At 39.9% G+C, this 26,801-nt stretch overlaps 3 protein-coding genes across 16 annotated transcripts; all 3 read left to right on the top strand.

The window, feature by feature from the left end:
- Positions 1-211: 211 nt before the first annotated feature.
- Positions 212-15,995, top strand: Unk (RING finger protein unk). Of its 11 annotated transcripts, none has more exons than XM_076824659.1 (13): positions 212-1,884; positions 2,267-2,476; positions 6,058-6,480; positions 6,551-6,783; positions 7,095-7,237; positions 7,329-7,502; positions 7,581-7,773; positions 7,862-8,133; positions 8,240-8,449; positions 8,541-8,696; positions 8,866-9,027; positions 9,333-10,844; positions 10,906-15,995. In XM_076824659.1, the coding sequence occupies exons 1-12, from the start codon at positions 1,826-1,828 to the stop codon at positions 9,489-9,491; spliced, it is 2,394 nt and encodes a 797-aa protein (XP_076680774.1). In that variant the 5' UTR covers positions 212-1,825; the 3' UTR covers positions 9,492-10,844; positions 10,906-15,995. The 11 variants fall into 11 exon arrangements, with proteins under 11 accessions (XP_076680774.1, XP_076680782.1, XP_076680777.1 ...); XM_076824667.1 differs by having other exon boundaries at positions 7,329-7,505; positions 8,240-8,401; XM_076824662.1 differs by having other exon boundaries at positions 214-1,884; positions 7,110-7,237; positions 7,329-7,505.
- Positions 15,996-19,683: 3,688 nt separating this feature from the next.
- On the top strand, positions 19,684-21,542 carry LOC143375507 (histone H3.3A). 2 transcript variants are annotated; one of them, XM_076824703.1, is made up of 3 exons: positions 19,684-19,844; positions 20,255-20,384; positions 20,458-21,542. In XM_076824703.1, exons 2-3 carry the CDS (start codon positions 20,257-20,259, stop codon positions 20,738-20,740), a joined length of 411 nt encoding a protein of 136 aa, XP_076680818.1. In that variant the 5' UTR covers positions 19,684-19,844; positions 20,255-20,256; the 3' UTR covers positions 20,741-21,542. The 2 variants fall into 2 exon arrangements, with proteins under 2 accessions (XP_076680818.1, XP_076680819.1); XM_076824704.1 differs by having other exon boundaries at positions 19,695-19,832; positions 20,244-20,384.
- A 1,033-nt stretch (positions 21,543-22,575) lies between these two features.
- LOC143375509 (histone H3.3A) lies at positions 22,576-26,792 on the top strand. Of its 3 annotated transcripts, none has more exons than XM_076824706.1 (3): positions 22,576-22,782; positions 23,766-23,907; positions 25,759-26,792. In XM_076824706.1, the coding sequence occupies exons 2-3, from the start codon at positions 23,780-23,782 to the stop codon at positions 26,039-26,041; spliced, it is 411 nt and encodes a 136-aa protein (XP_076680821.1). In that variant the 5' UTR covers positions 22,576-22,782; positions 23,766-23,779; the 3' UTR covers positions 26,042-26,792. The 3 variants fall into 3 exon arrangements, with proteins under 3 accessions (XP_076680821.1, XP_076680820.1, XP_076680822.1); XM_076824705.1 differs by having other exon boundaries at positions 22,590-22,782; positions 23,772-23,907; XM_076824707.1 differs by lacking the exon at positions 22,576-22,782 and adding an exon at positions 23,274-23,413 and having other exon boundaries at positions 23,772-23,907.
- Positions 26,793-26,801: the final 9 nt, after the last annotated feature.

Below are 26,801 nucleotides of genomic sequence, written 5' to 3'. Positions count from 1 at the left end.
ACTCCTTTATATTTAATCATTATTTCCGACGAAATCTGTTGAAACGTTTATCCATTAATTAATGCATCATTCGTGAATACGCAGATAGAATTTTTTGCGCAACCTTCATTTCCATGGACGCCGGTTCCATGCTGCAATTCGCGTGTTCCGTGTTCGCAGTTTGCGCATGCGCCAAGGAGTGACACATCCCGACGTGCATACGTACCGTTTGAGCGGAAATTGTAAATTCTACGCAGCTTTTTCAAGCGGAATAATAGACATTAAACATTATTCAAAGGACAGGTTGGATAGGATTTTAGTAAAAGTTGGATGAGAAGCGACAAGAAAAATTTCTTAACGGCGAAGATTCTATTGCGTTTCATTCGAGCAAGTGGGGGTAAAAAGGAAGCGAATTCGCTTGTGCGCTATAAGGCAGTGTTAAACGTTGCGTATCGCGGTTTACAAATCATGAAACTTGGCCGAACGGGTTTAGACAATCGTCATTGAGGAAAAACCGCCGAGGCTGACCGTACTCAACACAGGTGTCTAAATATATATCGGGATCGCTTAGTAGAAGCGATAACGGATGATTCATGCGCGCAACCTATGCGATAACGAAACTGATGGGTAGCGGCGAGTAAACGTGCCTGTGTGATGCAGAACTAAGATCGTGTTAGGAAAGCCGAGTTGTGAAACCGCGTAACACAGTGACCAGCGGCGTAATACAGTTTCGAAGTAAACACACGGTGTCCGAAGTGAAAGTGAGAGTGAGCCGAATGTTTCTCTCGGAGCTGAATGGTCATTAACGTGCGTTCACGATGAAGAAAATAAAGCCGCTGGACTTTTCCGTGCGTGCCGAGCGCGATTCCTTCCTTCTCTAACGTGACACGAAGAACCATTCGTCGACGAGCTACGAACCCCACACTGCAAAAGCGAAATAAGAGAAAAAAAGTTCACCACCGGGACCGAAACGAGGAATTCAATTGAACGGCTCTCGAATTGGCTGCATAAACCAGGCATCGAGTTGGAAGAATCCTACGGAACGTTAATCGCCGCGAACGGTGCTCATGGAAACGGGCCACCACGTGCAGCGGCCAACGTGAATGGACAAAAAGGATCCCAGTTGGGCCCGTCGGTTTTATTTTTCAAAAGGCGCAGTCACACGTTGCCGAAGTGAACGTACGGCGAGAACGTAGCACAGAATCAGGGGGAGGGAGGAAATCTCGATCGAGGTCGAGCGTGCGGAATCGATCGTTGCATTTTCGACGCGTGCTTCCCGTTTTCTCTCGGCTGGAAGTGCGGCGAGAGGATCGGCGGACGACGTTTCGCGCTCTTACCCGGCTCCCCCTCTCACCATCTGGTGACTCGAAAGAAAAGGGCCACCGATCGATATAGTGGAGGAGGTCCCGCAGCCGTTTTTTCCGCGAGAGAGTGGCGAAAAAAAGAAGAGGAGGAGGAAGAGGACGAAGAAGAAAAGGAGACACCGGCGTTCGGTACGGGTGCGTGTTTACGTGCGGAGAGCGAACCAAAACATCAATGACCTTGAAAGAGGAAGAGTCACGTGACAGCGAGGGAGCACGAGGATTGGACGGCCGAGGCGCATATAATGTGTATTGCGCCGTGCGCGCCCTGCGTCCCGCATTCCGTGCCCGATAGACGACGGTAGAGAGGCCCCGCGGTAGCGCGGGGGTAAAAGGGGGCGAAAAGACGGGCTACGCGACGGGGCTACGACGACGACGACGGGCTACGGCGACGACGAGGACGACGAGAGAGAGTGCTGTTCGCCCGGTACGTCCGTGTGTGTGCGCGCGCGCGTTTCTCGCTCGGTAGTGGTGTTTGTCCCAAGATGAAGTCCGACTCTAAACCTTTGTTGACAGCTCAGGCGGAAAAGGCGAATCATTACACGTAAGTAAGCGCCCGCCGGGCCGGTCGCGTGCTACGTGAGAGAAGTGATCATAACAATCTATACGGGAAGGATAAATAATAATAATAATAATAATACGGAAAAAAAGCGATCGGAGGCCGATTAAAAAGTGCGTGTTGTTCAAAAAAAAAAAAAAAGAAAAAAAGGAAAGTGGAGTGCAGAAGAGGGGAGAGAAAAGAGTTAATAATACGTACATGTATGCATACGTAAATAATATATATATAAAAAAAAGAGATAGAGAGGGAGCGAGAAAGAGAGAGAACGGAAAAAAGAGGAGGGCCGCGAGCAGCGCGGATCGACGCGCGCGTCAAAAAAAACGCCACACGAAATAATAATGTGTAGCTCTGTGGATTCGCATTCCAGATACTTGAAGGAATTTCGCGTCGAACAATGTCCCCTCTTTATACAGCGCAAATGCACACAGCACCGACCCTTCACGTGCTTCAACTGGCACTTTATGAACCAGCGGAGGCGCAGACCGGTGAGAAAGAGGGACCGCACCTTCAACTATAGCGCCGATAATTATTGCACCAAGTACGACGAGACCACCGGCATATGTCCAGATGGAGACGAGTAAGTCTTTTCTCGCTTCTATCTACATTGCTACCTATACACGAGTCGTATCCCCATTTCCCGTGGATCTTGCCCGCTCGGTGGAGTACATATCCAGCGACGTGTACGATAATCTCTTCGTTTGTCAGATGCATCGATTTGTCCTGTCCCCGGCGGGCTCTCCTCTGCGACATCAAGCTGTACTCGCCCCTACCTTTCTCTCGTGAACTTTTTCACGCCTATACCCTATTTTCCCTCCTCCGATTCCCAGAGAGACATGCACGGGAGGCACGATAAGAGGCGCGCGAATTGCTTAATTATTTTCTGTGCCGCCGCTTCGAGAGCGTTCCCTCTGCTCGCGAGCGCGCGTCCATGGTTTGCACGCCGGGACGTCGTGAAACGTTTCCCAGCGGTGAATGAGAATTCCGCTCCCCGGAGATCGGCCGTGTTATTAAATCGATGCGATGCTCTGTAGAGGGGAAGAAAGACATCGGGGTCCCTCGGTCGCGTTTTCTTTGTGTCGTTGACACGCGTCCAGCGTATGCTGTGTAACGTGTAATATGCTTCTGCGTGGGCAACGCGTAACGACGTAACATCGCCTCGTCGAGAATAACCTATGTAACGAAGAGGAGGCCAATTTCGACGTAACTTTCGAGGACGCGGGCGCGCGCGCACGTGCATGTACGCGCGTGTGCGTGTTGCGGCGATCGAGCCATGGAAAACATTACTGCGCTCGTTGGATTTCTGTGCGAGTATATGGGAAAGCGGCATGGCTGTAGCGATAAACAATTTCACCACGTTTACGAACATTTCATTACGGTGTCGTGAAAAAAAAATTGGGATACGCCTAACGTACGGTATATAGACGCTGTGTACATTCCTCATTATTAATTTAATGATTACAGAATGATCGTAAAATTAGTACCGAAGAATTTCCTAAAAATAGCAGGTTTCATTTAGAATCGTATAAATGTTTGTTTCGTTCCAATCACCCCTTATAAAACACCGTTCCAAGTCTTGCATAATTCTTCGTAATCTTTCGCTTACTCATAGCCGCTGTTCAGGCCTAAACCCGACTGTGCACGATGACATACCCATGCAGTTTCTTCGCCTTGCGTCTGGCGTACGAGAAATATTGTCTGTCGCATTTAGTCGTCCACTCTCTTATCCTCATTATGAATTCCATATTTAGCAAATCGCATGCAGCATCGGTATATCGCGCATTCGTCGTTGAAACGTTTGGTTATGTTCTTCCATTTGTTAACAAAATCCCCGTCCAGCCTGCGTCGAGACCTGCCGTATGTTATTTATAGATTTTTCGGATTTGATTACGCTCGTAGAATCGTCCCGCATTGAATTCGACTTGTACGAGCCGAAAAAGTGACGATCGAAAACGGGTAGCATCGAAGAATTAGGTTAACCGTCGACGGATCGTAATTTCGCTAAATCCATCGACGCGTAGAATACTTTGGGGGATTGCGTTTGCGCGAATTACAGATGCGGAATTAAATTGGGTGGCACGTCGTACGAATCGTGCTCGGTCGGGCTGCGAGTGTGTGCCCCGCGTTTACGCGCTCGCAACCCACCGCCATTGCTCGCGATAGAATATAACTACCGTCGGCTGCTAACCTGTTGTCATCCATTGTAGATAACCCCGAACGCTGTAGCTAGTCAGAAATTTCTCTATAGACCCGAACCGTAGCTGCAACCTTTCCCACAGCCATGCTTTATGCACGAGCAGAGTTTATTAGTCGTTTGTTGCTCGTTTAATTTTGAAGGAGACGTGTTGCAGGTCGCCCTACATCGAAAACTTTTCAGATGCAACGAGAACTAAAACGCGAGAACGAACGCGCTTGTAACGTGGAGGTTATTGACTCGGGTTTATTTGGTTACAGATATCCGTGCAGGATACGATAGAGAATTTAGGTCACCGTTTTTTCGTTCTAAGCTATTTTGTCGTTGACGCCTCGTTCCCGAGTAAAATAAACCTTGCGTTCTACTGCGATTAAGGTTCCTTTCCATTAAAATTAATCAGAATCGAATGCTTTCTCCGATGCTTGAAGTAGCGCGGAATTTAGACGATACCGTATCCGTGAATATTATAATTCGCGTGTTAGTACAGTTAGCATATAAAACAGAAAGTAAACGGAGGAAAGGAATGCAAAGGTACCTATCCGACTATTAAGTGGAGGGAATTACGCACGGCTTATCAGTAGAAACGATAAACGTATTATCTGTTAATGGGGAAACAAATGAAATTAGTTGTTTCGAGGAATCGTTAACGGCGACCCGCGTAGAGGAGCTGATTTAAGAAAACTCCGCCAGAATAACACTATGGTATGGTAGGCACAGTCGTGAATCATGTGTACGTTTAAACTTTCTACGATATCGCTGTCGAGATTAGATCAATGAAAAAGTCTTTTCTGTACTTTTCTCGCTATCAGTAGACAGGGCACACACTTCGTGTACTTATGTACATATTATGCCCCGTGCCACAATGTTTTTCGCCTTGTTAGTACTTTCGCGCCATATTCTTATCGAAAATATATTTCCTTCTGTACAAATAATTGTAAGCACAATCGTAATTGATAACCGATTCGTGTACTCTTATACTCATTGTATTTGTTTTCACGATAAACCCAGGGGGCTTCGGACGTTAGACGCTTGGCTTAATTAGAAATTAATCTTTCGTTCGTTCAGTGTTTTCAGCTTTCTGATTGTAACGCTGTAAGATATATAAACTCTTTCATTATATAAACTCATGTATCACCGGCGTGTTTTTATGCCAGCAGAACGTGGATTGTAATTCTTTTATTGAAATTCTTGCGAAAGAGTTGAAGAACCGTTATCGTGCGCCATGCACGTACGTAATATGTTACCGGAAATGCACGCGATCGGTTTTTCCCTCCAAAATATCCAGCGCCTCGAGTCCCCAAACAAAGGAGCTTACTGATATTGATTTTCTCTTACGTGGTAATGGTGGCAACAAAGAATACGCGATGTCCTTGTTGCTGCTTCGCAGAAAACATCGGAACCATTACGGCGCGATTATCCACCTAGGAAATAAAATATGACCTCATTCGTGCAAGTTACACTTGTTCTTGTAACAAGTCAGAAATTTTTATCGCCATCGGGATATCGCGATAGGCGTTCTTTGGTCAGCTGTTACTTTCTTGTATCTTAACCCGGAATTTCCAATTTGAATCTCAATGGCTCGATACCCTGTGCAAGTCATAAATACACGCATAATCGACTTTCATTTTTCACATAAATGCATAGTTGCACAGGATAGCAGAGTATTAGGCTCTGCTTAGCGATTCATACTTATTTATATCCCTCTGAATAATGAATTACCGTTCCAGTTAATTCATTCTCAGTTTTATTATTAAGTTGCTATAGGAAAGTTTTACGTTCCCGTTGAAATCTTGCTGCGGCATAACGATGTCCTTAATTAGAAGCGAACAGCAGGTTCCATTTCTGATTTCCAGATGTAGGATTCTATAATGCAGCTTTCTTATTTCATGCCCTTCTGTTATTCTTAAGTTGGCGTAATTTCTGGCGATGCGTTTGAAATAACTAACACGAACAATCTTGCTGAACAGGTGTCCATTCCTTCATCGCACTGCCGGAGACACAGAAAGACGTTACCACCTACGTTATTACAAAACATGCATGTGCGTCCATGATACGGATGCACGTGGATTCTGTGTTAAGAATGGACCTCACTGTGCCTTCGCGCATGGCAATCATGACCTTCGACCACCGGTCTACGACATCAAAGAAATACAGGCGCTGGAGAACCCCGATTCGGATCCGAACTCGTCGTCGAATGGGCCGAACATACTCGACAAAGAGAGGAATCTAATGAACGAAGATCCAAAGTGGCAGGACACGAATTATGTACTCAGTAATTATAAGACGGAGCCCTGTAAACGTCCACCTAGACTTTGCCGCCAGGGCTATGCTTGTCCGCAGTATCACAATAGCAAAGACAAGAGGCGCAGTCCACGTAAATACAAATACCGGTAAATGTTTGCTCGCGCCTCTTTAGTCTATGTGCCTCAGGAAACATTTCTCTCGAACTAACAACTTTAGTCATTTTAGATCAACGCCATGCCCCAATGTGAAACACGGAGAGGAATGGGGTGAGCCGGGTAATTGCGAGCAAGGAGATGCTTGTACATATTGCCACACACGTACCGAGCAGCAATTCCACCCTGAAATATATAAATCGACAAAGTGCAACGACGTGCAGCAGGCTGGTTATTGTCCACGCGGAGTCTTCTGTGCCTTCGCACATGTTGATCGTGAGTGTACCCTCATAAATCGTACGTAAAACACTTATTATTACCTTAGTAAGTTCAATAGATTCTTTTCCACATTTGTTTTGGCTTCGATCGCAAGATTTAATCGCTTAACGGTGCAGTTTATTGGAATAATCTTTTAACGACGCAGACTTTGGTTCGCTAACTTTGTCAGAGCGCTCGCATCTGTCGCTTCTTTGAAATAGCATTTATTTTGTCATCGAGCGCAATGTTTCTGGTGAACGTAGGCGTTTTGTAAATAATAAGTTTAGTATTGAATATTGCTTCTGAAAATTGATGTACTGGAACGTTGGTATGGTGTGCTGATGGAGCAGTGTTGCCAACAGAAGAAATGAGCCTGGCGAGGGACATGGCGGTACCCATAGATTGTGGCACCAATCTGGCAGATATTCTCAGCAATGCGCTTCCACCTGACAAGCGCAGTCATGAAAAGGACAAACCACTTAGTGATAGCAGTGTAAGTCCTTGATCTGCATTACCCATTAAAAGTTTATACTTTTTGTTAGGAAGATCTACTTAACTGACATTATCGGATGCATACATTGTAGAATGGAAGTGGTGAAGTATCAGAGTCGGCGAGTACCAGCAGCGTTGGTAGCAACAGTTCACACAATAAAGCTCCCGGTGCTCAGCTTCATAACTCCAATTCCAATACCACTGTAAATACTTCCAATCAGCAGAAATTAACAAGCATACTTTACAATGCCGGTTCCCTCCTGCAGGTTGTAAGTTTTTCAATCTCAAATCGAACAGTGCGCCACGGTCGGCGACTTTGTAATAACTCTGAGCCTATTAAACAGGGTGAAATACGAAAGCAAATGGTTGCTATAGATAGTGATCCTCTATTAACAAAAGCTGAGAAGGCTCAACAGAAGCAAAGTCTATATATCGCTTATAGTTTGAATGGAACGCTGGGTAGCCATTCTCTAGCAACCACCGTTTCGCCGCTTTCGAGCTCATTTTATCCGAATGACACCGTGGAATCTGTAGTAGGTAAGCGAGATCGAGGAGGGATCCTATCGCCTCGCTCCTCTTTAATTTAATACCTGTCGCATTGATTGTGTTTCTTTTGTGTTTTTAGGAAATGCATTAGACGAGTTACATCTAGACGATCCTTTAAATTTAGTAGAATCAATTCATAGGGATACTAATTCACCAATTAGCAATTCGATATCAGCAGGCCTAGCGAGCTCTGGATTATTGGGAAGCTCGGCTCCAGTTAATATCCCCGGAATGGCTGAACGTTCTGTTCTATCTAATTTCTCACCATCTACATCCAGTCCGCTTCAGCAATTGCAATCAGCTAGCTTTCTTACCGGGTCCAGATTTTCTCATCAAGATTCGATGGAATCGGTAAATCAGACATTCCTTTAAATTAAATATCAATTGCTAAACGAAAGAGAAATGTTCCGATGTCTTGTTTTAATGTTCTACTACTTTCTTTTTCGAATGATTTCAGACAATGCCATTTATGAATCAAGTATCTGATCCATTTAGCAATCATATTTCGCAACTTAGCAGTTCAGCTTCTAAACTTAGCGGATTCAATAGTAGCTTATTTGATTTTACAAATCAAGGAATGTCTCCATCTCGTACGCAACCTCTCCCAGCATCTCCATTGGTAAATGCATTTTCCATTAGTCCGAGTAATACAGGATCTTTGTCTGAGGTTAGAACTCCCACCCAGTTTTTAAAGGAACATCATTGTTCGCGAAATAATCGCGCAGCTATGTTAATCCGCCTATAACGTCCTGATGTAGGTGCAAAGGCTCAGAGAAGAGCTGACGTCGAGCCGCGCCCAGTTAGCGACCTGGGACGATCGAATTAATCAGGCAAGAGCAGCTTGCGCCGCGTGGCAATTAGAAACCGAAGAAGCTACAAGCAGAGCAAGAATTGCCGAACAGCAAAGGGATGAGGTAACTAATAAATACATACGTATATTCAATCGTTCCATCAGGAGGAGTTACATACTAATAAGATTTTAACGTACGACGAGCATCGCGGATAGCAAATAGTTTAATAGTTTAATCGTTATTCCCCGACGAATTGTGTTGGCAGGAATATAGAATGCAAATTGATTCGCAGGCCTTACTGAAAGTGAAAGCATTGACGGCCGAAAACGAGGCGTCTAGCGGTGGCCCGTATCTTCACGCTTTGAGAAGAATAAGTGAGCTCAGATCGTTATCGATAGCTGCATTAAAAACAATTCAATCGCAGCTACGCTCGGATCTCGAAGAAGTGGAAAAGGTAAAGCAAAGTTGTCACGCCGGTTTGAACAGCTGGTATGTCGAGCGATACTCGAATGATTATTAGTTTATCGAAGAGGATGCGAAAGAGTTTAATTTCCACAACTGCTACTACTACTACCACTACTACCTAGAACTTCATCATCTTCTCTATTCTCTTGCTATCGGTATTAATCAAAACTTTTTTCTCACGTTACTCTGATACTCGCTTCATCTTTCTGAATATAATCGCGGATTAATTAAAAGCTTGCCAAACTAGTTCGATTAATGGAAACACTATAGGTAGCTCAGTCGTTGCCGTTACAGGTGCTGTACAGAGAAACGGCAACAAAGTGCATGGTTTGTGAGGAACAAAATCGCACTGTTACCCTCTCACCCTGTAACCACTACGTGGTCTGCTCAACGTGCGCTCCAAATCAACGTGAGTGCCCGTACTGCCAGACTCCGGTTGTCTCCACAAGTTAGGTCCAAATGTTTTGTTAGAACCTCCCGTTATTAATATCTCCGCTATTTCTCAGTAAAACAAGGACAGATATTATCTCAGAACTAAAAAAAATGTGAGTAGTACTGCAACCGTTCGTGTAACATTTATATTTAACAGTACACTTCGAGTGCGATGGTATAGAGAACAAAAGATAATGATCAAAAGAATTTCTACCACCAAATACATGTACGATCGCAATAGGAGAAACAAGAAACAGAAATGAAAGCGAAAGAAATTTTACTTGAATAACAGAATTTGATTGTCGCCAAAGTGAATACGGATGTGATAAGACTTCGTGTACGTAGTCTCTGTTTGTCATGTGTCTCTTGTGTCAACACAACAGTCATGCTGCTACGGTAGCTGTTTAGAAAGATTCTCATATATATCACATCCTATATATTAAGAACGCATATTATTGAATCTTGAAACGGAAAATACTTTATTTAATATATATATATATACACACATACATATATATATATAGTAATTCAAAATACATTTATTAGCAAGGTGCTAGCTGAATAGTTAGCATTTATAACACATAATGTGTGCCAGTTACACAACATATTTAGCGTGAAACAAAGAACAAAAAGAAAATGAAGAAAACGATATAATCATAATGATGGACAAAGTTTCGGGACCTCTAAAGTATATATTTGTTTAAAAATTGTAATACCGTAATGAAGCGCAACAAAGAATATGTCCCGGACAACAATATTTACGGGATGATTTTCCTCGATTGCTGAGCTGTTAAACGTATGTCACGGAGAATGATATTTCTACTGTATTTAAAGCTATATTTAAATAGGATTTTTCAATTGACCCGTACTGATGGTAATAATACAAGTATTAACAAATTTTATAACTTTGGTTGATAAATGGTAGTATTGATGATATCTATATTATATAAGGGATATATGATTTCTAGGTTTTTATATAAAATTAATAAAATTGCTCACATTTCTAACGAGTAACAAATTCGGATTCGTAAAAAAAAAAAAATAGGAGATGACGTATGTGAAAATGCTACACTTTTAACTATTTCATTGCTAAAGCAAACATACATGTATTATTTCGAGCTTTTGATGCTCTTTATCATCTTTCGTTTCTCTTAGAGATATATATACATACATATATATTTTTCACCTTTTGTAATTTCTATAAGACATACTCAAATTATAATTCATATAAGAAAACAAATTTTTTATACTTTGGATACATCGAAGAATATGGTAGTCGGTAGTTAACAAATTTTTATATATAAACATTGCTTTTCTTTTCACTTCGTAGCTGATAAACAATTGATTATTATATATATATATATATGTATGTATGTGTATATATACATACATATATATGTATAATATATACATACATACATACATACATATATAGCGTTGTATACGTTTCTCATGCTTCTCCTGTGTATGTAGAGCTACGCTATCTTTTAAACTTTAAGTATGCTTAATATATACATAAATATATATATATATATATTATATACTTACTATTGAAATTAAAGGCTAAATTAAAAGAAGTGTGTGATAACAATGAAGAAATCTAATCTGCGACGAGTACATTACTATTAAATTAATTGAACTCAATGTTTGTGTTGTAAGTTTTTACATTTTAGATCGTAAGAAATATTACGGATATCTAGGATTTTTCAATTTAATCAAAAACGAAACGAGGATGGCGGTACACTCATATTTATGATAGCCAGCGATATTGTGACATACGTGTTACAGCTCGATCGTGGCGTGCGGCCGATAACGCTGCATGCCAATTAGCTTTTTTCAATGGAACGCGCGGCTCGCGTTTTGCAATGCCGGCTCTACGAAGAATTTTCATTTTGAATATGTAGCTGGTGATCGCTATTATGAAAAACGACTATACATTCACGATGAAAAGGTAAAAGATTGCCTAAAAGTACGAAAAAATGACTAGAATAGATAGGACAACATTATCAAATTTTTTCCTCATAGGCATAAAGATGTTACAATAACCAATTTTAAAGACTATTATTTAATATTTACGATATGTAATTAAAATTATTTTAAATGTATAATACCCTGCACAAATTACGCGTCAAATGATCGAGCATATATATTTTTTATGGCTAGCTCTGATGCATTCTCGTACAAGCCACACAAATCTTATCGGAGCGAACGGTATTCCGAATAAATTTGAAAAAGTTGAGAAATGAAGGAAAGCAACATTATATAAATTTAATTAGAAGTGAAAAGGGTATTATAGCAAATCTCTTTACTTAATTATTTAATTATTTAACACTCAGCAAATGAAGTTGATTGTGGTTTCTTTTTTCTTCGATTACCTTCATAGATTAGTATCAAAAAGTGAGGCCAAAAAGGAAATGTTTTTATTAGGTCCGTTTTATATTACAGATTATTAATATTAAAATATAATAGATGTTACTAAAAGGAGAAAAATAACACAATTTTTGTATCATGGTATAAATGATCTGCCATTGAGATAAGGTTCGAGAGAGGGGATAACGGAAGGGGTGAGAAGTCGAACGAAACGATGTTTCGTTCGTTGATGCTGAGCAAAATCAAGAGTTTACCGAGAAATGAATCAATGTAAAGGGAAGATATTGTTGCAGATACAGAAAGTTATATATCACAATTTCATCTCTTCTCCTGATGAATATATCGACAAAATATTTTAATCTCGCTGGATCGCGTGTACCATGATACAGTTTTCAAAATACTATTTAGAATTTAATCGATTTAGCACTATAATAATGCATTTTTCAATTGTGTTTTTAAATGCATTCTTTATAAGTACAACAATACACGACGGATCGACAAACGTATTATATCGTCGCATGTTTAACAATTATATTTTATCTCGAATGCTATTCTTACACCCCGATTCCATTTTAAATCTCGTCAGTGATATCACGAGCTGTTTTGTATGCGCGATATCCCCGCATATAGAAACTTGAGAATTTTCACTGTCTTCTGATAGAAATAGTAGGCGATTAAACAATTAAAGAAAATGCTAGCTCGTTAGTTAACGTACTTGTAAAGAATGCTTGTCTCATCAACTTCTCGTAATCATAATGTTAAATCTCTGCAGTGATTGTTACATCCGATGAACGGGGAGGAACGGGGATGGGATTATTTCGTGCTTGAAGAATCAATCGAGTACTTTGTTCGCGCAGCGAGGGTAAGATAATACACGGAAGCAAAACGAGAGAGCTCTTTTTTTTTATTTTAAACGTCGAGATGCACTATGATTACGACGAGTTGCGTGAAGATCTAGGAAAAATATTCCTAAATGATATAATATTGAATATTATAAACAATTACAATATATACTATTTTACTTATAACAATAATACGATTAAAAATATTAATTACTAAGTATATAAATTATTGTGAAAGCAACAAATTTAGCTACAAAATAGGGTAATAGGAGAGTAACAAAATAAATTAATTAGCTAATATCGTGTACTAAAGAAAACATACAGTTGAATATTTATATAATACCTGCCCCAGTTGTTGGTTTCAGCGATTCTTCTTTTAAAGTCACGTGCATTCTTGGTACACATGGTACACAAACCTTCAAAAGTCTCGGCACTGACTTCATTCCTTTCCTATTCACTCGCAATTGCTTTCTCTATCTTAGCCTAATTTAATACGACGAGGACAACTTGTACAAAAATCTTCGATACATTAAGCATCTTAAACATGAAACGAAAGGGATATTTATAAATCTGCTGAAGTAGAATTTCTGTGCTGCATGATAGAATCGATTTTCTAAGCTGTGTTTTTTTTCTTCGAATATTGCACAAAGAAAACCAACAATAGGGCAGATCAAATTGAACAATATATTTTTGACAAGTTACAATAATACAAAATACAAAACGTTACATGCTCTGTTTTGTGCGAATGATTCTTCTCCTGTGTTGAACATTACTATGTAGAGCCAGAAGAACCATATTGCGAACGTTTGTTTATGCACTAGTTGAACGTTACAGAGAAAAATTGCCTGTTATTTCGTTTTCCTTTTGCCCCGGGCACTCGCGGCGAAAGAAATGAGCAGATGATGGCTCCCTAATGTCCAGGAAGAATTATCTGCACACTCCAGGCAGCAGAACATACACATAATCATTAGATTACTGTACAATAAATAAAATTACGTAAAATAGTAATATGTAATAATCTAAACACAAATTTGCTGAACATTTATACTACAATTTATAACTAAAGATACTTGCTATAAACCTGTATCATCTTTAATCACTTGTAGTTTTGATATATGACTAATGCATTTGTTAATTAGATAGTAGCAGTAACGAATTTCGATAATGAGTACTCTGTCTAAAGAAACGTTCGTTTTATTCATCATAGAATGTGTTCCTGTTTGCAACAATGACTGCTCAATATTCTGAGGAGAGTATAGCGAATGCCTTCGTTCCCCTTTTCTACTACAGCTGTTTTACCTGCTACTTACTACTATTTCTTCTTTTTAATCATTTTTTTTTCTCTCAATCTCCCTCACTAACGTTTCATTTATTCTGCAAACGTGGACACATTGTTGATAATGATCCGATTTATCATGTCTCGTGTTATTACGATTATTATGTAAACGTATGCTCTTTGAAATATTCGTATTATTGTCCGTTATAATATTGCAAAACTGCTTAGATTGTAAACTCGTGTGTGTTTTGATTGTGCGGGCTTTAATTGGCGATTTCCTTCGACTACGATAACGACTTCTTTTTCTCTCTCTCTCTCTCTCTCTCCCCCCCCTCTCTCTGTTCCCCCTTTTTTTTTAACAATGCATTCTTGATCAGACTGAAATTAACACGAACAATACACCCAAATAATAAAGCAAAGATCGAGTTTTGTGGTACTGGTATCTAAGCATTTTTGTATTAAATACGAGGTAGCAAATGGCTGTACAACTGTGATTATGTAATAACAATTTGTCTACTTAGATCTTATCGTTCGGTATGTCGGTATTTACGAGGATTTAAATATTTTACATACGAAGGAGAAAGGCTGTAAAGTTTTCCGATTGTGCGATCACTTGTTAAAGAATCCTCGACATGCGCGCTGCATGATTAATGATTAAATTATAGAGATAACTAACAAACCAACTAAGAACATCGGTTTTGCACATTTCAGCGTAACACACAGCAAGCCCATACGACTTTTCAATTGTACTGAATCAGACTACCGGAGATTCCTAAGCGTAACGATTATGGTATTTCAATGATCGAAACGATATGTCGCTTGCATTATTTTGACATGCTCTCATGAACTTGCATTTCACATCTCGTGCATTTTAATCCCCTGCTATTCCACATTGATGCCTGAGCACTGATAACGGGATTCACATGTTCTGTATGCTTCCTCGGAAAAGTGTATCAGTCATTTGCACCCTCATATTTTAATGTTAATGCCTCGTGTCAAAATAATGTTTTCAGAGTAATCGGGGTCATGAGTTTCTATGGTGTTTCTCTTTGAAAATAAAGAAGAGCGAGTTATTCATTGCGGGAAAAGTAATAATTAGTTTTTAAACGTACGCCTAAAACGGTGCATTGAAGGAAATGAAAAGGAACAGTGGTAACGTGCACAAGTTACTATCCGCAGACAGTGCCATTTTCAACAAATCCATGAAAGTAATAAAATTACGTTCTGGGAGGAGCGAAGGTGATCTGTTGACGTTTCTAATTTTTATAGACACAGTCGCATTACTGGTACGACGGAGGGTCGAAGCCCTCTCACGTTGTTCATTAGTTTCTGTTGATCTCGCGGGAATATCGATGCGCAAAGTTTGTCACATTGTTAAAAAAAAAGAAGATATTTCATAGCAACTAATGAATTATTAACACGCGAATCCCTGGAACGATGTTAATTTCACTCCTAGAATGCGTGATCGATGCCGAGGGCAAATTCGAAACGTACAACTTCATCAGTATTTCAGTGTTATGGAAGATAATAAGGAATCATTTATATAACGAAATAAGAGTTTCTGTGTCCTTGTAACAAGTCGATGAAGCCGCTACGTTTTCAATTTGCGGTCGCAACTAATCCAATTGTACCTCGATGTCTTGAGTTGGAATTAATATGGTACTCGATGTTCTAGCAGAGCCTGTAAAAAGAAATCCACCGAAATGGTCGTCGGTACTGGCTAGATTTCCGCCCCTTAGGTACGCAAGATTTATGTGAAAATACGCCTGTTAAAATACTTTAATATTTTTGCAATATTACAACACCGTCTTCCGGTACAATAATATTCGCATAGCCTAAAGTGCAGTAGTGAACAATTTGAAATATTACAGAGGGAAGAATATTTATAAATTCTATTACTAAGCTTATCGTGTGTGGACGTCGTTCTTCGTACAGTGCAAAGAAACAAATTTAGAGACATTTAACATAGGCAAAGAAAAATATTAGTACTATATGAAGCATGTATGTTATGATAATAAATATTTTACTTAAATTGAATTGTTGTACGAACGAGAAGATATTTTCTGAAACTTAATGCGCTCCATTCTCTTCGGAATACGAATCCAAAAAATAATACAAAGCATGACTTTTTAACATAAAACAATAATAAAACGTCGCTCGTACAACACAGCTTTGCGGGGTGACCCCCTCCGTTAGAACACTTTGAATTGAAAATACAATTTAGTCATGGTTGTCATAGAAAAATCGGAAACTAGTGGTTTTAGTTTTTAATTATAAATGTTAGTTTTATCTTCGTGGAAGGTCTATGTTGATGTTTATTTCTGCAAGGAAATTACTATTAAGTTCCGTTGATTTTAATTGTCCATTCTACTTTACTATGCTTTCTTCTAATCACTTATTCGTTCCATGCCACCTGCTGAGAGAATTGTAAATTGAATGAATCCAAAAACTGTAGAACAAATGACACGAAAGTTATCGGAAGGAAAGCGTCTGTGGTCACCCCGACAAAAACAATGGCAAATAATTGAACCGATATTTGCAAGATAATAATGATAGGCTATAAAGAAAAAATTCGTGGATATTTAAAGTCGTTCTGGTTGCGGTTTACTTTCTATACATGCATTTTATACGATTATAACTCTGTACATTCTCAAGTCATATCACTGCTAGTTTTTCTATAATTCAAACTTTATATGTATCTAAAAGATTCCTCAACGGAGGTGCGCTGAAGGTCACAGAGTTAATCAGAAACGGGCAGAATTTATAAGAAAATATTAAATAACACACCAGGAAAATTCATTTGCAATTAAACTTACGATTCATGTTCTACGTATTTATATAAATTACGCTGGATTGGGTCTACCGAATCTGAAGCTGAATGAAAATATTTATGCAGCCAGAAGTACCGGAGAACATGAATCGATGCTTCGACTGAATAATGCCCGTCTCTGTTGGTCTAACAAGGAGAAAATTGTAATGTTTCAATTACGTTAAATCGAACCTAATCGAAGGTACTGACGATGGAAAAAAGAACAAGCTGTTAATGCAAGTATGAAAGCAACCAGAAACGTAATTATAAGATGATGACTGTAGTATTATTACCGTATACCAAGCAACTTGTGCAACACAGAATTTCTCATCTACCATTTCACGTTAGAATTCAATTTTCATGAGATCATTCGACTTGGGAAGCAAGGTACCATTTTAAAGCACATTATTGTTTTGCCTGCTTTTTAATTCTGTAACACACTGTCTGTAATTTAAAGCTCTGCTCGAGTGATACTAAGCGATTGCCTCACTCTTGACGAAATTGTCGGTACTTGCAAATTGCAAATGTGATTAATTACGGGTTACGTGTATAATCATCCAAGATAATTAGGAATACTTGTCGCACTTGTAATTTGTAATTGCGTACAAATAACACAGAAAACATCCGGCTTTCTGTTGGCTATATGGAATAAATCAGAATGGATTATTTCTTAAAATCAAGCCGAATGGTAACTTTGTATCGTAGAGTTTGCAATTTTCTATACTGAATGACAAACTTTTAGTGTTACAATCCTTGTATACCATTTGCATCGTCGCAGGGTACCTTGTAAATGCAGAGAAATGAAATGTTTTTTACATTATTAACGCCTGCTAGATATTGGAATTGCATTTATATGTCTAGTGCTTGATAGAAAACATGAAACTAGCAGACCGATTGTTCACCAAACATTTCTTAATTCTTTCTCCGAATGATGTCAACACTTTGTGTATATAAATTTTATATATGATTGTTTTATAAAACTTAAGATATTCCAGAATAAGTTCTCTCTTTTTTTTAGTATCGTAGCAAATTTGGAAGATTCTAGAAATATTCCTTTAATACTTTAAATTTAATTTCCTAAGCTATTTAACAGGTGCACGTTTCAGTGATTTCAGAAGATCTTTGAAAATGCTTTAAAGTGGAACAGGGGTTCTAATCAGGTAGACTTTGCGAGGACACGATTATTTTATTTATAACGCAATTATAATTTTATACAATGGACGTTTCGCGCGATGTCGACATTCCAAACGGGAGGATTTTCTACGTAGTACAAAAGTAATATGGGCTTGCGTTTTAATCTTCATGTCCTGCCAAAATGTCGCAATTAATCGCAAACCAATAATACTGGTGTCTGTACGACGTTCAAAAAGTTTTCATATCTGGTCGCATACCGAAAGTAAGACTACAATGAAGCTTAAAAAAAAAAACAAAAAAAATGAAAGAAAGAAAGAAGGAAAAGGAAAACGCAGAAGGATCTTTTCGTTGCCACGGACGATTGTAGAAAATTCTAATGAATGTCAGTACAAATTGAATAATAATGAAGAAAGAAAAGCATCATTTGTGTGCAACTGAAAAAGAAAAAAAAAGTTAATATTAGCGACTCGTATTTTTGGCAATACAGTTTTAGATAACATAATTAGAGTAGGAGTAGGTAGAATGTTAGTGAAATAAATTTTGTTTTAATATTTTCTCGATGACTGAAAGTTTATACATATATATATATATACTTGGAATATATATATATGTACATGAATAACAATGATGATATAAGGATAATAAATTATATCACATGGCGTAATTTGTAGAACGAATGTTCATTATTGCTTCTTATGCTATTATTAAGTAGTGGATTATAAAGATGAATATTGTAAGTCAATAAAATTGATCATTTGAAAAATAAGCTGTGCCGATAATTTTCATACCGTAATTGTTACCGAATTGATTTTTATTTCGTAAGTACATACGTATTTGAGATGCTCTACGTTTATATCGAATAATATCGAAAGAAACAGGTAACCGACGCAATTATGTTAATCAATTTCAATCGGTCATTACTTCCTAATTGCATTTATCATCTAATTGCAGTACTAAAAAATTGAAAGTTTCATTTCTATGTATATACAATTTCCTCGATTAATTAACCTCGTTTTACTGCAGTCGGGATATCATCTTAACAAACCACAAAACATAGATATAATAATAATACCGACGATACAATTACAGTCTGCAATATCAATTTGTACTATACATCAGCGTTCACATGGAAATACCAGTTGCAAGTTGCAAATGCGTTTCTTTGAGAGTCGCATTAAATATACATACAATCGAAACTCCTTCATTTGGATCGATATATTCATAGACACACAAACTGTAAAGTTATTTTCATAGAATGACTCAATAACAAACAGGACAGGTATCATCATACTTGTTTTATTATTTAGATACATGGAACGTTCACTTATTGATCTCAGCTTGCAGACGTCATTTCGCAATCTACATATAGCAGTGTTCGAATGCAAAAGCATTAGGATTTCTACAGGGATCACTACATTAAATTTCATTCATTTAGCATATTTTCTACACGCATGCACATTTGCACGGATCCATGCGCGTATGGTAAAATTATCAGTGCTGAACTCGAAGGTGTAATTTTATCGGTCAGCGCTGGCGAGCTGCGTAACATTTAATCTACACACATATATATATATAGGACATAGAAGCGTAATCTTTATTTCGCAGAAAAAAAGGACGGGGAGGAAATTATGAATCATGCATTTCGGTGTTATTAACGAGTGAACGTTGCGATAGTCGAGACGCGACGTCTTATTAAAATAATTATAAATTTGCAAATTCCATAACAAATACGTTGATTCGTCGGGAGCGGACTAATCGCAGCCTCTGTAACGGAATAACGTCCAATCCCGGGGCGCGTATCTGACGGCGGTGCTGTCGCCTATCTTCTACAGGACCAAACTGCGTTCCTGTAAAAACACTAACCGACATCAGTTAACGTTGTCGAACGACGGAGCAGCCTGTGTTTAGTGAACGATTTCTGTCCCAAAGCGGTTGAGCGTCAGGTATGATCGCGTATCTTCTATAACTGTTTAATAATCAAAACGAGAAACACGGCAATCTCGCGCACACTCCTCTTCGCTTTTAAACGGCGTTCTTCGCGTTGAAAATAGTGGCAACGGTTTCACGATACACGAGAATCTGATGCACATCGATGTTACATGCACGCCATCCGCCATTTTGTTTATTACGTCCGCTTTTGGAGGGAAACTAGAATCAGTTTTATATCGGAGATAATTTCGTAGAAATTTATTTCTCTCACGTGAATTTGCCATATGCCGCGATTTACATAAACGCGCGATAAATTGAAGTCACAACGCTCTTTCAGTTGAAGTATGCAAATCGTTCAGTTAACTTCTTTGTCGATCGAATGCATTAGGATCGAATGCACGAGTGAATAAGAGAATTCTTACAGACATGGCACGTACTAAGCAAACAGCTCGTAAATCGACGGGAGGTAAAGCTCCCAGGAAGCAGCTCGCAACCAAAGCTGCCCGTAAAAGTGCACCGTCAACGGGCGGCGTGAAAAAGCCCCATCGTTACAGGTACGAGTACTCACGAAAGTTTTCCACGCGAATGCTACGTTACATATTCCTAACAGTTCCCTTTGTCACTCAGGCCAGGAACTGTAGCGCTCAGAGAAATCCGAAGATACCAGAAATCCACCGAGCTGTTGATCAGAAAATTACCGTTCCAACGTCTGGTCCGTGAAATCGCCCAGGATTTCAAGACAGACCTGCGTTTCCAGAGCGCCGCGATTGGAGCGTTGCAGGAAGCCTCCGAAGCCTACTTGGTCGGGCTGTTCGAAGACACGAACTTGTGCGCGATCCACGCCAAACGCGTCACGATAATGCCTAAAGATATTCAGCTGGCGAGACGAATTCGTGGCGAGCGTGCTTAAGCGCCTTGCGGCTCCAGAACCATTAAATCTCTTCTGATCGAGTTCATTCTATTATCGCATTCTTGGATGTTCTCACCAACTATCAAATTCATTGCAATTGAGCTTTCCTCATAACTCATTACTATAGTTGACACTGCCAAGCCCTTTGAGAGATAAGACGCAGGGGACAATGTATATCTTATTAATCATATCCTGTAGCGTAGTCAGTTACATCTAATGATTTAATGGTAGAAGAATAGTTCGGAAGGCACGAAGCGTAGTTCGTAACATACAGTAGCGTCACTTTGCGTTCGTTCACACATGAAATAAGCAACGTATCAGCAATACAATGCGTAGACTTAATATTTTTGTAGAGAGAGACAGTCGTGCTTGCTATGGTATTTCCTTTCACCGTTATCACCGTTTACTTGTATCGAGTTTCATTTTAGAATAGATTCGATCCGCACTGTATTGTAAAATGATATTTGCACGCAGGTAGCTTTCATTACCGCAACGTTTCGTAAGGATAATCCGTAGAAAATCGAGATGTTATCGAATTATGTACGAGTAGTGCCGTAGGCTTAAGTTTCTAGTTGTATTTGCAAGATCGGATTAACGAGATCGGTGTGCATTTATGTTTCATGTTTGCGAAAACTCGTCGAAATTAACAAATCCGCGCCCATCGAAGAACGCTTCATTCTCGAGTAATTTCTTATTATTTCGGTAATTATAACGATAAGGATACAAAAGGAATCGCAACCTTTCGAATTAATGTAAATGATTATAGGGATTTGTAATAAACTAACGTGAATTAGTGACAAAAGATGTTGGCCAGTTTCTACAGATGCGCGAAGTAATTTTTAAACAACTCGTTCCTTGGAATTTGAATAATTAAGTACCTTCAGAATCGCTATTACTATTCGTTGACAATAGGCGATTACTAAAAGCATTACGTCAACAACGCAAATAATATTTCCCCGGATATAACAATTGCGATGTGACGTTGAAATTACATGTATAATTGCAGCTACATGAGTGTTCCGCCAATTTCCGGTGCAGTATAATACCAGCCTAATCAATCACTCCCTATAAATACAATCTCATTTCATATCACAATTATACGCATTTCTACCATTGAATAACGATCTGTAACTGTGTAGGTGCGTGTGTACAGGACCTCTTTTGAGTCGCAATTCAATTCACCTTACGCCGTCACGTCAGCTTTCAAAATTATCTGTTTACCTAATCGTCGTCCGCGTCACGCGACTCCTGCAGCAAAATCCCCCTTACGAAAGAACGCACGAACTCCCGAAATCCATCATGTCGTGCATCAATACAATATTGTTTACGCTTAGGCGTGCAATGGCGTCTGCTTTTATCGAACGGAAAGCACTCGGCAGAGGATTCAATTCCGCAAACAGCGGCATATTATCAATTCCGAGGATCCTCGTTGTCGGACAGCGCGTTAAAAAAATCGCCACCATAATCTGTCGCGAGAATCAAAGATGACGTGTCCCTTGGGCTGCGCATATATTTCTGGAAATTTCCACGAAAGAAACGAATTTCCTTGCAGATGGAATTGCACGACGCGAGCAGCGTCGCGACTCGCATGTGCAGGGGTATGAAATCGGGAGGTTCGACGATCAATCTACAGCGTACTTCGTGTTCCATTTAAAGCTTCCCACGCGAATGGCCACGGGAAACGAAAAAAAAAACGCCCATCGATCCAACTATTTTCGACGACAATGGGACGGGGCAATTATTGGAAGTAAAACGAGGTTGCTGAGAGTAGTGTCACGTATATCACAATTGACAGGGTTCCTCTCGGCTCGCACTCTAGGCGTAAGAGGCTGGGCCAATCGCGTGTGCCACGCTACGAGGCTCAGCTGCTATCTGACATCCGATTGGATGCACCGCACCGCGGGCTTACGTGCCTCTCGCGATTTAATTTCTAGGGGGTAGGGACAAGGGAGTCGTGACTTGGGAGAGCGTCCACTGCCATCGAAGTACAAGGAAACGGATAGTGCTAGCTCTCACTTCGCGTGCAAATTTCCCGATCAGAGGTACGTAAAACACGGCGAAATCGCGCACCATTCGCGGCCACGGTAAATTGCCGACGGAAACGGGCACGGGGGCGGCGTTATCGTGCACAGGGGCGAGTGAAAAGTGCCGGAAAACTCGAGTTTTCGCGTACGAACGCGACGCACTGTCGTGCTGCCTCCATTTTGCAATTGACGTTCGTGGAGGGAATCGTTTACGAGGCTCTCTCACGGCCGACGCTCGCCGCCTCTCTCGCGGCGAGCGTGTCATTCGTTGTACGGTATACGTCGACGGGTGGCTTCGTCGTTGAAACGACGATTCCGAGGTTGCGGAGCTGGTGGCGAGTCAGGGCGCGTTTTTCTCATCGGCGTGGCTTTTTTTTTCCTTTGTCGGTGCAGGAGGAACGAAAGTTTGTGCATTGCGCAATGCTTAGCGTTCCTCGGTGCGCGGCTCCTCTGCACGAACAGCAACGGATCGTGCCCCCACTTTCTTGCTCGCCCCACCATCTTTTCTTTCCCACTCCTCCGGACTTAGTTTACTTCGGAATTTTGATGTCGAGGCGTCGAGCCTACGAATACGAAATAGTTCTTCCCGCGTTCTCCGCTCGTGTTGTTTCTGTTCGCTCGGCTTCTATCGCTTATGCCACTTTTATGGGTATGTACTCGATGCGGGGATAAACAGTTCTGCTAGCCACATATGGAAATGGACACAGCGACACCCGTTCGGGACAAACGAATGGTTACGAAGAACCGGAGAAATCTTTTAAACAGAATGTCGCTGTTGTATCGCCAGTTTCTTTTCGGAGCAAAGATAAGAGACTGAACTTCTAAGCCACGCTACCGCTATCTGCAAAATTGTAATCAGATTATTGTCTTAGGGTATGGTGGCATTCTGCCCCCGATAAACGCAGCCTCATGATTCGCATGTGTGTCGATGTATGCGCACCAAGAAACTGGAAGGAGTGTTCTGTACGCGAGATTTTTTACCACTAACTCAAGCTCTATAGTTTCAGGTTGAGCCATGGCACGTACCAAGCAGACAGCCCGTAAATCAACTGGAGGTAAAGCGCCTCGTAAACAGCTAGCGACAAAGGCGGCGCGTAAGAGCGCACCGTCTACGGGTGGTGTGAAAAAGCCTCATCGATACAGGTAGCTGATATATAAATTCTTGTAGCGAAACAATGAAGTTGTAAACAAGGCAAAGTAGTAGGTCGAGGCGGGGCCCAAGGACCCAGCGCCGTGGAAAACGAGAACACGCTTCCATTTCAGACCGTTGCTAATTTGCGACTTCCCTATTTGTAATCACGCCACAAAATTCAGCAACATTCAGGCTTTTTTTCTCAGTCAATACAATGAATAACGATGTCAAACTTTTTTTTTCATTTATTAAGCTACTTGTAATGTATGCGGAACAATTCTTTAAATACACTTTTAATTGTGTTTTTCAATGTTATATGGAGTTCAAAATCGCACCTTTCAAAAGAAATACCTCCCTGGTGGGAGTGACTTAAGCTCACAGACTCATCTGAAACAAAAAAACCAAGCTGATTCTTAATCACTATGAGTACCGCTATTGTAGGTGTCAGAATTAGTCACATAAGTCAAAATTTAACAAAATTGCGCGCATTCAAACTTCAAGTTTCGAAATTTTCCATTCTTGAAGTTTGAATGCGCGCAATTTTGTTAAATTTTGACTTACGTGGATAATTCTGGCAGCTGCGATAGCGGTACTCATAATGATTAAGAATGAGTTTGGTTTTTTTGTTTCAGATGTGTCTGTGAGCAGAAATCACTCCCGCTATCTTTTCAAAGGCGCGATTTTGAACTCCGGATAACATTGAAAAAACACACTTAAAAGTGTATTTAAACAATTGTTTCGTATATATTATAAGTAGATGTAGTTTGACATTGTTATTCGTTGTATTCCTGAGATAAAAAACCCTGAATGTTGCCGAATTTTGCGGCGTGAGTACCAGAATGACCCCTTAATGGTAGAGCTATAGCGAAATTACAAATCTCTCCGTACTCGCTTCGAGCGCCGGATGCAGTGTTGCCAACTCAGATTTTTGAAAATCCGTAGAGAAAAGTTCAACATTCCGTAGAATTCCGTCGATCCTCCTTTGAAAAATCCGTTGATCTACGGATTTTCTTCATAAGTGTTAATTATTACATGTATGAAAGAAGCTAATTCCCTTGCTCATAGAAACCGCCCTTTCTCAAATCCTTTTTAGAAATCTTATATTTCAACCCTCCCCTAACATCCTCAAAAAAATTATTGTCAACACAAATTCACAAATTATGAAACAAGTTCACGTGCAAATGTTGTGAAATCGACTTTTACTAATTCCACTTCAGTACAAGAGCTTTTCCCAAAAATAATGTTTCCCCGAAAGTCGTTTTCGCCAAAGCCTTTCGTCCCGACGTAAATTCACGAAAAGGAATTGAAAAAGTTCACATGCAAAGATTCTGAAATCAACTTTGCTAATTCCTTTTGTACTCGTTCGAAATGCAGGGTAGTAGAACTAGAAAATAATAGCTTGAATTCCAGCGATTAAGTGTGATGAAAAGCTCTTATAGTGAAGTAGAATTTAGTTACCCGCAGTAAATCGGCGGTTTGAATTGTAAAATCAGTAGGTCAAATTAAACAGTAAATGATTTCTTTAATCAGAATCAGAATCTTTCGTTTTATCAATTTCGAATTACCTAAATTTTAAAATTATACATATTAATAGTATTAAATAATTTTTAAGGTAAAAAACCCGTAGATCCGTAGATAAAGTAAAAAATCTGTAGGGTTGGTAACACTGGCCTGATGGATCTCACCGGCTCGCTATAGGTGCGTTCCGATTCACACATAATGCGCATAAAGTGCATAGGATATGTCACGTACCCTATGCACTTCATGCGTGAATCGGAACGGGCCCTATAGCTCTACCAGCGCACGTACACGCGTGTATTTTATGTCCCTTCGAATGCGTGACGTTGAAATATGATTTTCAGGCCTGGTACTGTAGCTCTCAGAGAAATCAGAAGATATCAGAAGTCGACGGAGCTGCTGATCAGAAAGTTACCCTTCCAACGATTGGTTCGTGAAATCGCGCAGGACTTCAAAACCGATCTGCGTTTCCAGAGCGCCGCGATTGGAGCTTTACAGGAAGCCTCGGAGGCATACTTGGTTGGGCTGTTCGAGGACACCAACCTGTGCGCTATCCACGCCAAGCGTGTAACGATCATGCCCAAGGATATCCAGCTGGCCCGGCGAATCCGCGGCGAGCGTGCTTAAACAATGTGTAACACCCATACATACCATTTACTACTACTATTATTATTATTAATTATTATCATTCATAACAATAGTGGATGGAGCAATCCTCATTCCAGACTACATAATTATGTTGTACTTCACGAGAACTCTACAGGTAGCAACACGTTCGTCCTTTACAGTAGATACATAGAATCGAGAGTTCTAACAAACCCGGCGTGAAACGACTCGAACTATTCTCCACGTATAGGCGGTCTTCCATTTTTTGGCAACGTTTCATACGAACTCGAAGACCGCGTTACCGAATGAAAATCATTAGTAATGGACGCCAATACTTAGTCTTTAGTTTAATTCACATTTTTTATTGTTCCGCGACTCTATCTATGACGTAAGAATACTTGCAAGGATTTAAAATAAAAGTTCAAGTTAATATTCTTGATAAAAGCACAAAAAAAGGGAAAAAATGATCGATTGTTTTAAAAGTACTCCGAAGAATGGAAAAAAGAAACGGCAGCTTTAGTTTCCTCGTCACGGTCTTGTTGTATTTGTCATTATTGCAATACGTAACACCATCACTATCATCGTCGGTATGATACATAGGAAAAAATGTGCATTAGAAAGTAAGACGGTTTCTTTATAGGTACTCAATGTAGTGTTTATTATACTAGAACCCTGATTGTATGGAAATTACATAAGACACTTCGATCAGCCAAGTACTCATTGTTCGTGTAAAGATAAACGTTTCGTAAATAAATCTTGAAAATGATGTTAACTTACCTTT

This window comes from Andrena cerasifolii, chromosome 12 (assembly GCF_050908995.1).
Source record: "Andrena cerasifolii isolate SP2316 chromosome 12, iyAndCera1_principal, whole genome shotgun sequence".
Taxonomy (NCBI): Eukaryota; Metazoa; Arthropoda; class Insecta; order Hymenoptera; family Andrenidae; genus Andrena; species Andrena cerasifolii.
Note: the sequence above shows the minus strand (reverse complement) of the source record. Positions and strands in the feature narration are given on the sequence as shown.

Bases quoted from the DNA above. Each gene is read 5' to 3' on its own strand.
- LOC143375507 (XM_076824703.1), top strand. From the start codon at position 20,257: ATGGCACGTACTAAGCAAACAGCTCGTAAATCGACGGGAGGTAAAGCT. The intron at 20,385-20,457 runs GTACGAGTACTC...TTTGTCACTCAG, and splicing joins AAAAAGCCCCATCGTTACAG to GCCAGGAACTGTAGCGCTCA.
- LOC143375509 (XM_076824706.1), top strand. From the start codon at position 23,780: ATGGCACGTACCAAGCAGACAGCCCGTAAATCAACTGGAGGTAAAGCG. The intron at 23,908-25,758 runs GTAGCTGATATA...TATGATTTTCAG, and splicing joins AAAAAGCCTCATCGATACAG to GCCTGGTACTGTAGCTCTCA.
- Unk (XM_076824658.1), top strand. From the start codon at position 1,826: ATGAAGTCCGACTCTAAACCTTTGTTGACAGCTCAGGCGGAAAAGGCG. The intron at 1,885-2,266 runs GTAAGTAAGCGC...TTCGCATTCCAG, and splicing joins GAAAAGGCGAATCATTACAC to ATACTTGAAGGAATTTCGCG. The intron at 8,697-8,865 runs GTAACTAATAAA...ATTGATTCGCAG, and splicing joins CCGAACAGCAAAGGGATGAG to GCCTTACTGAAAGTGAAAGC.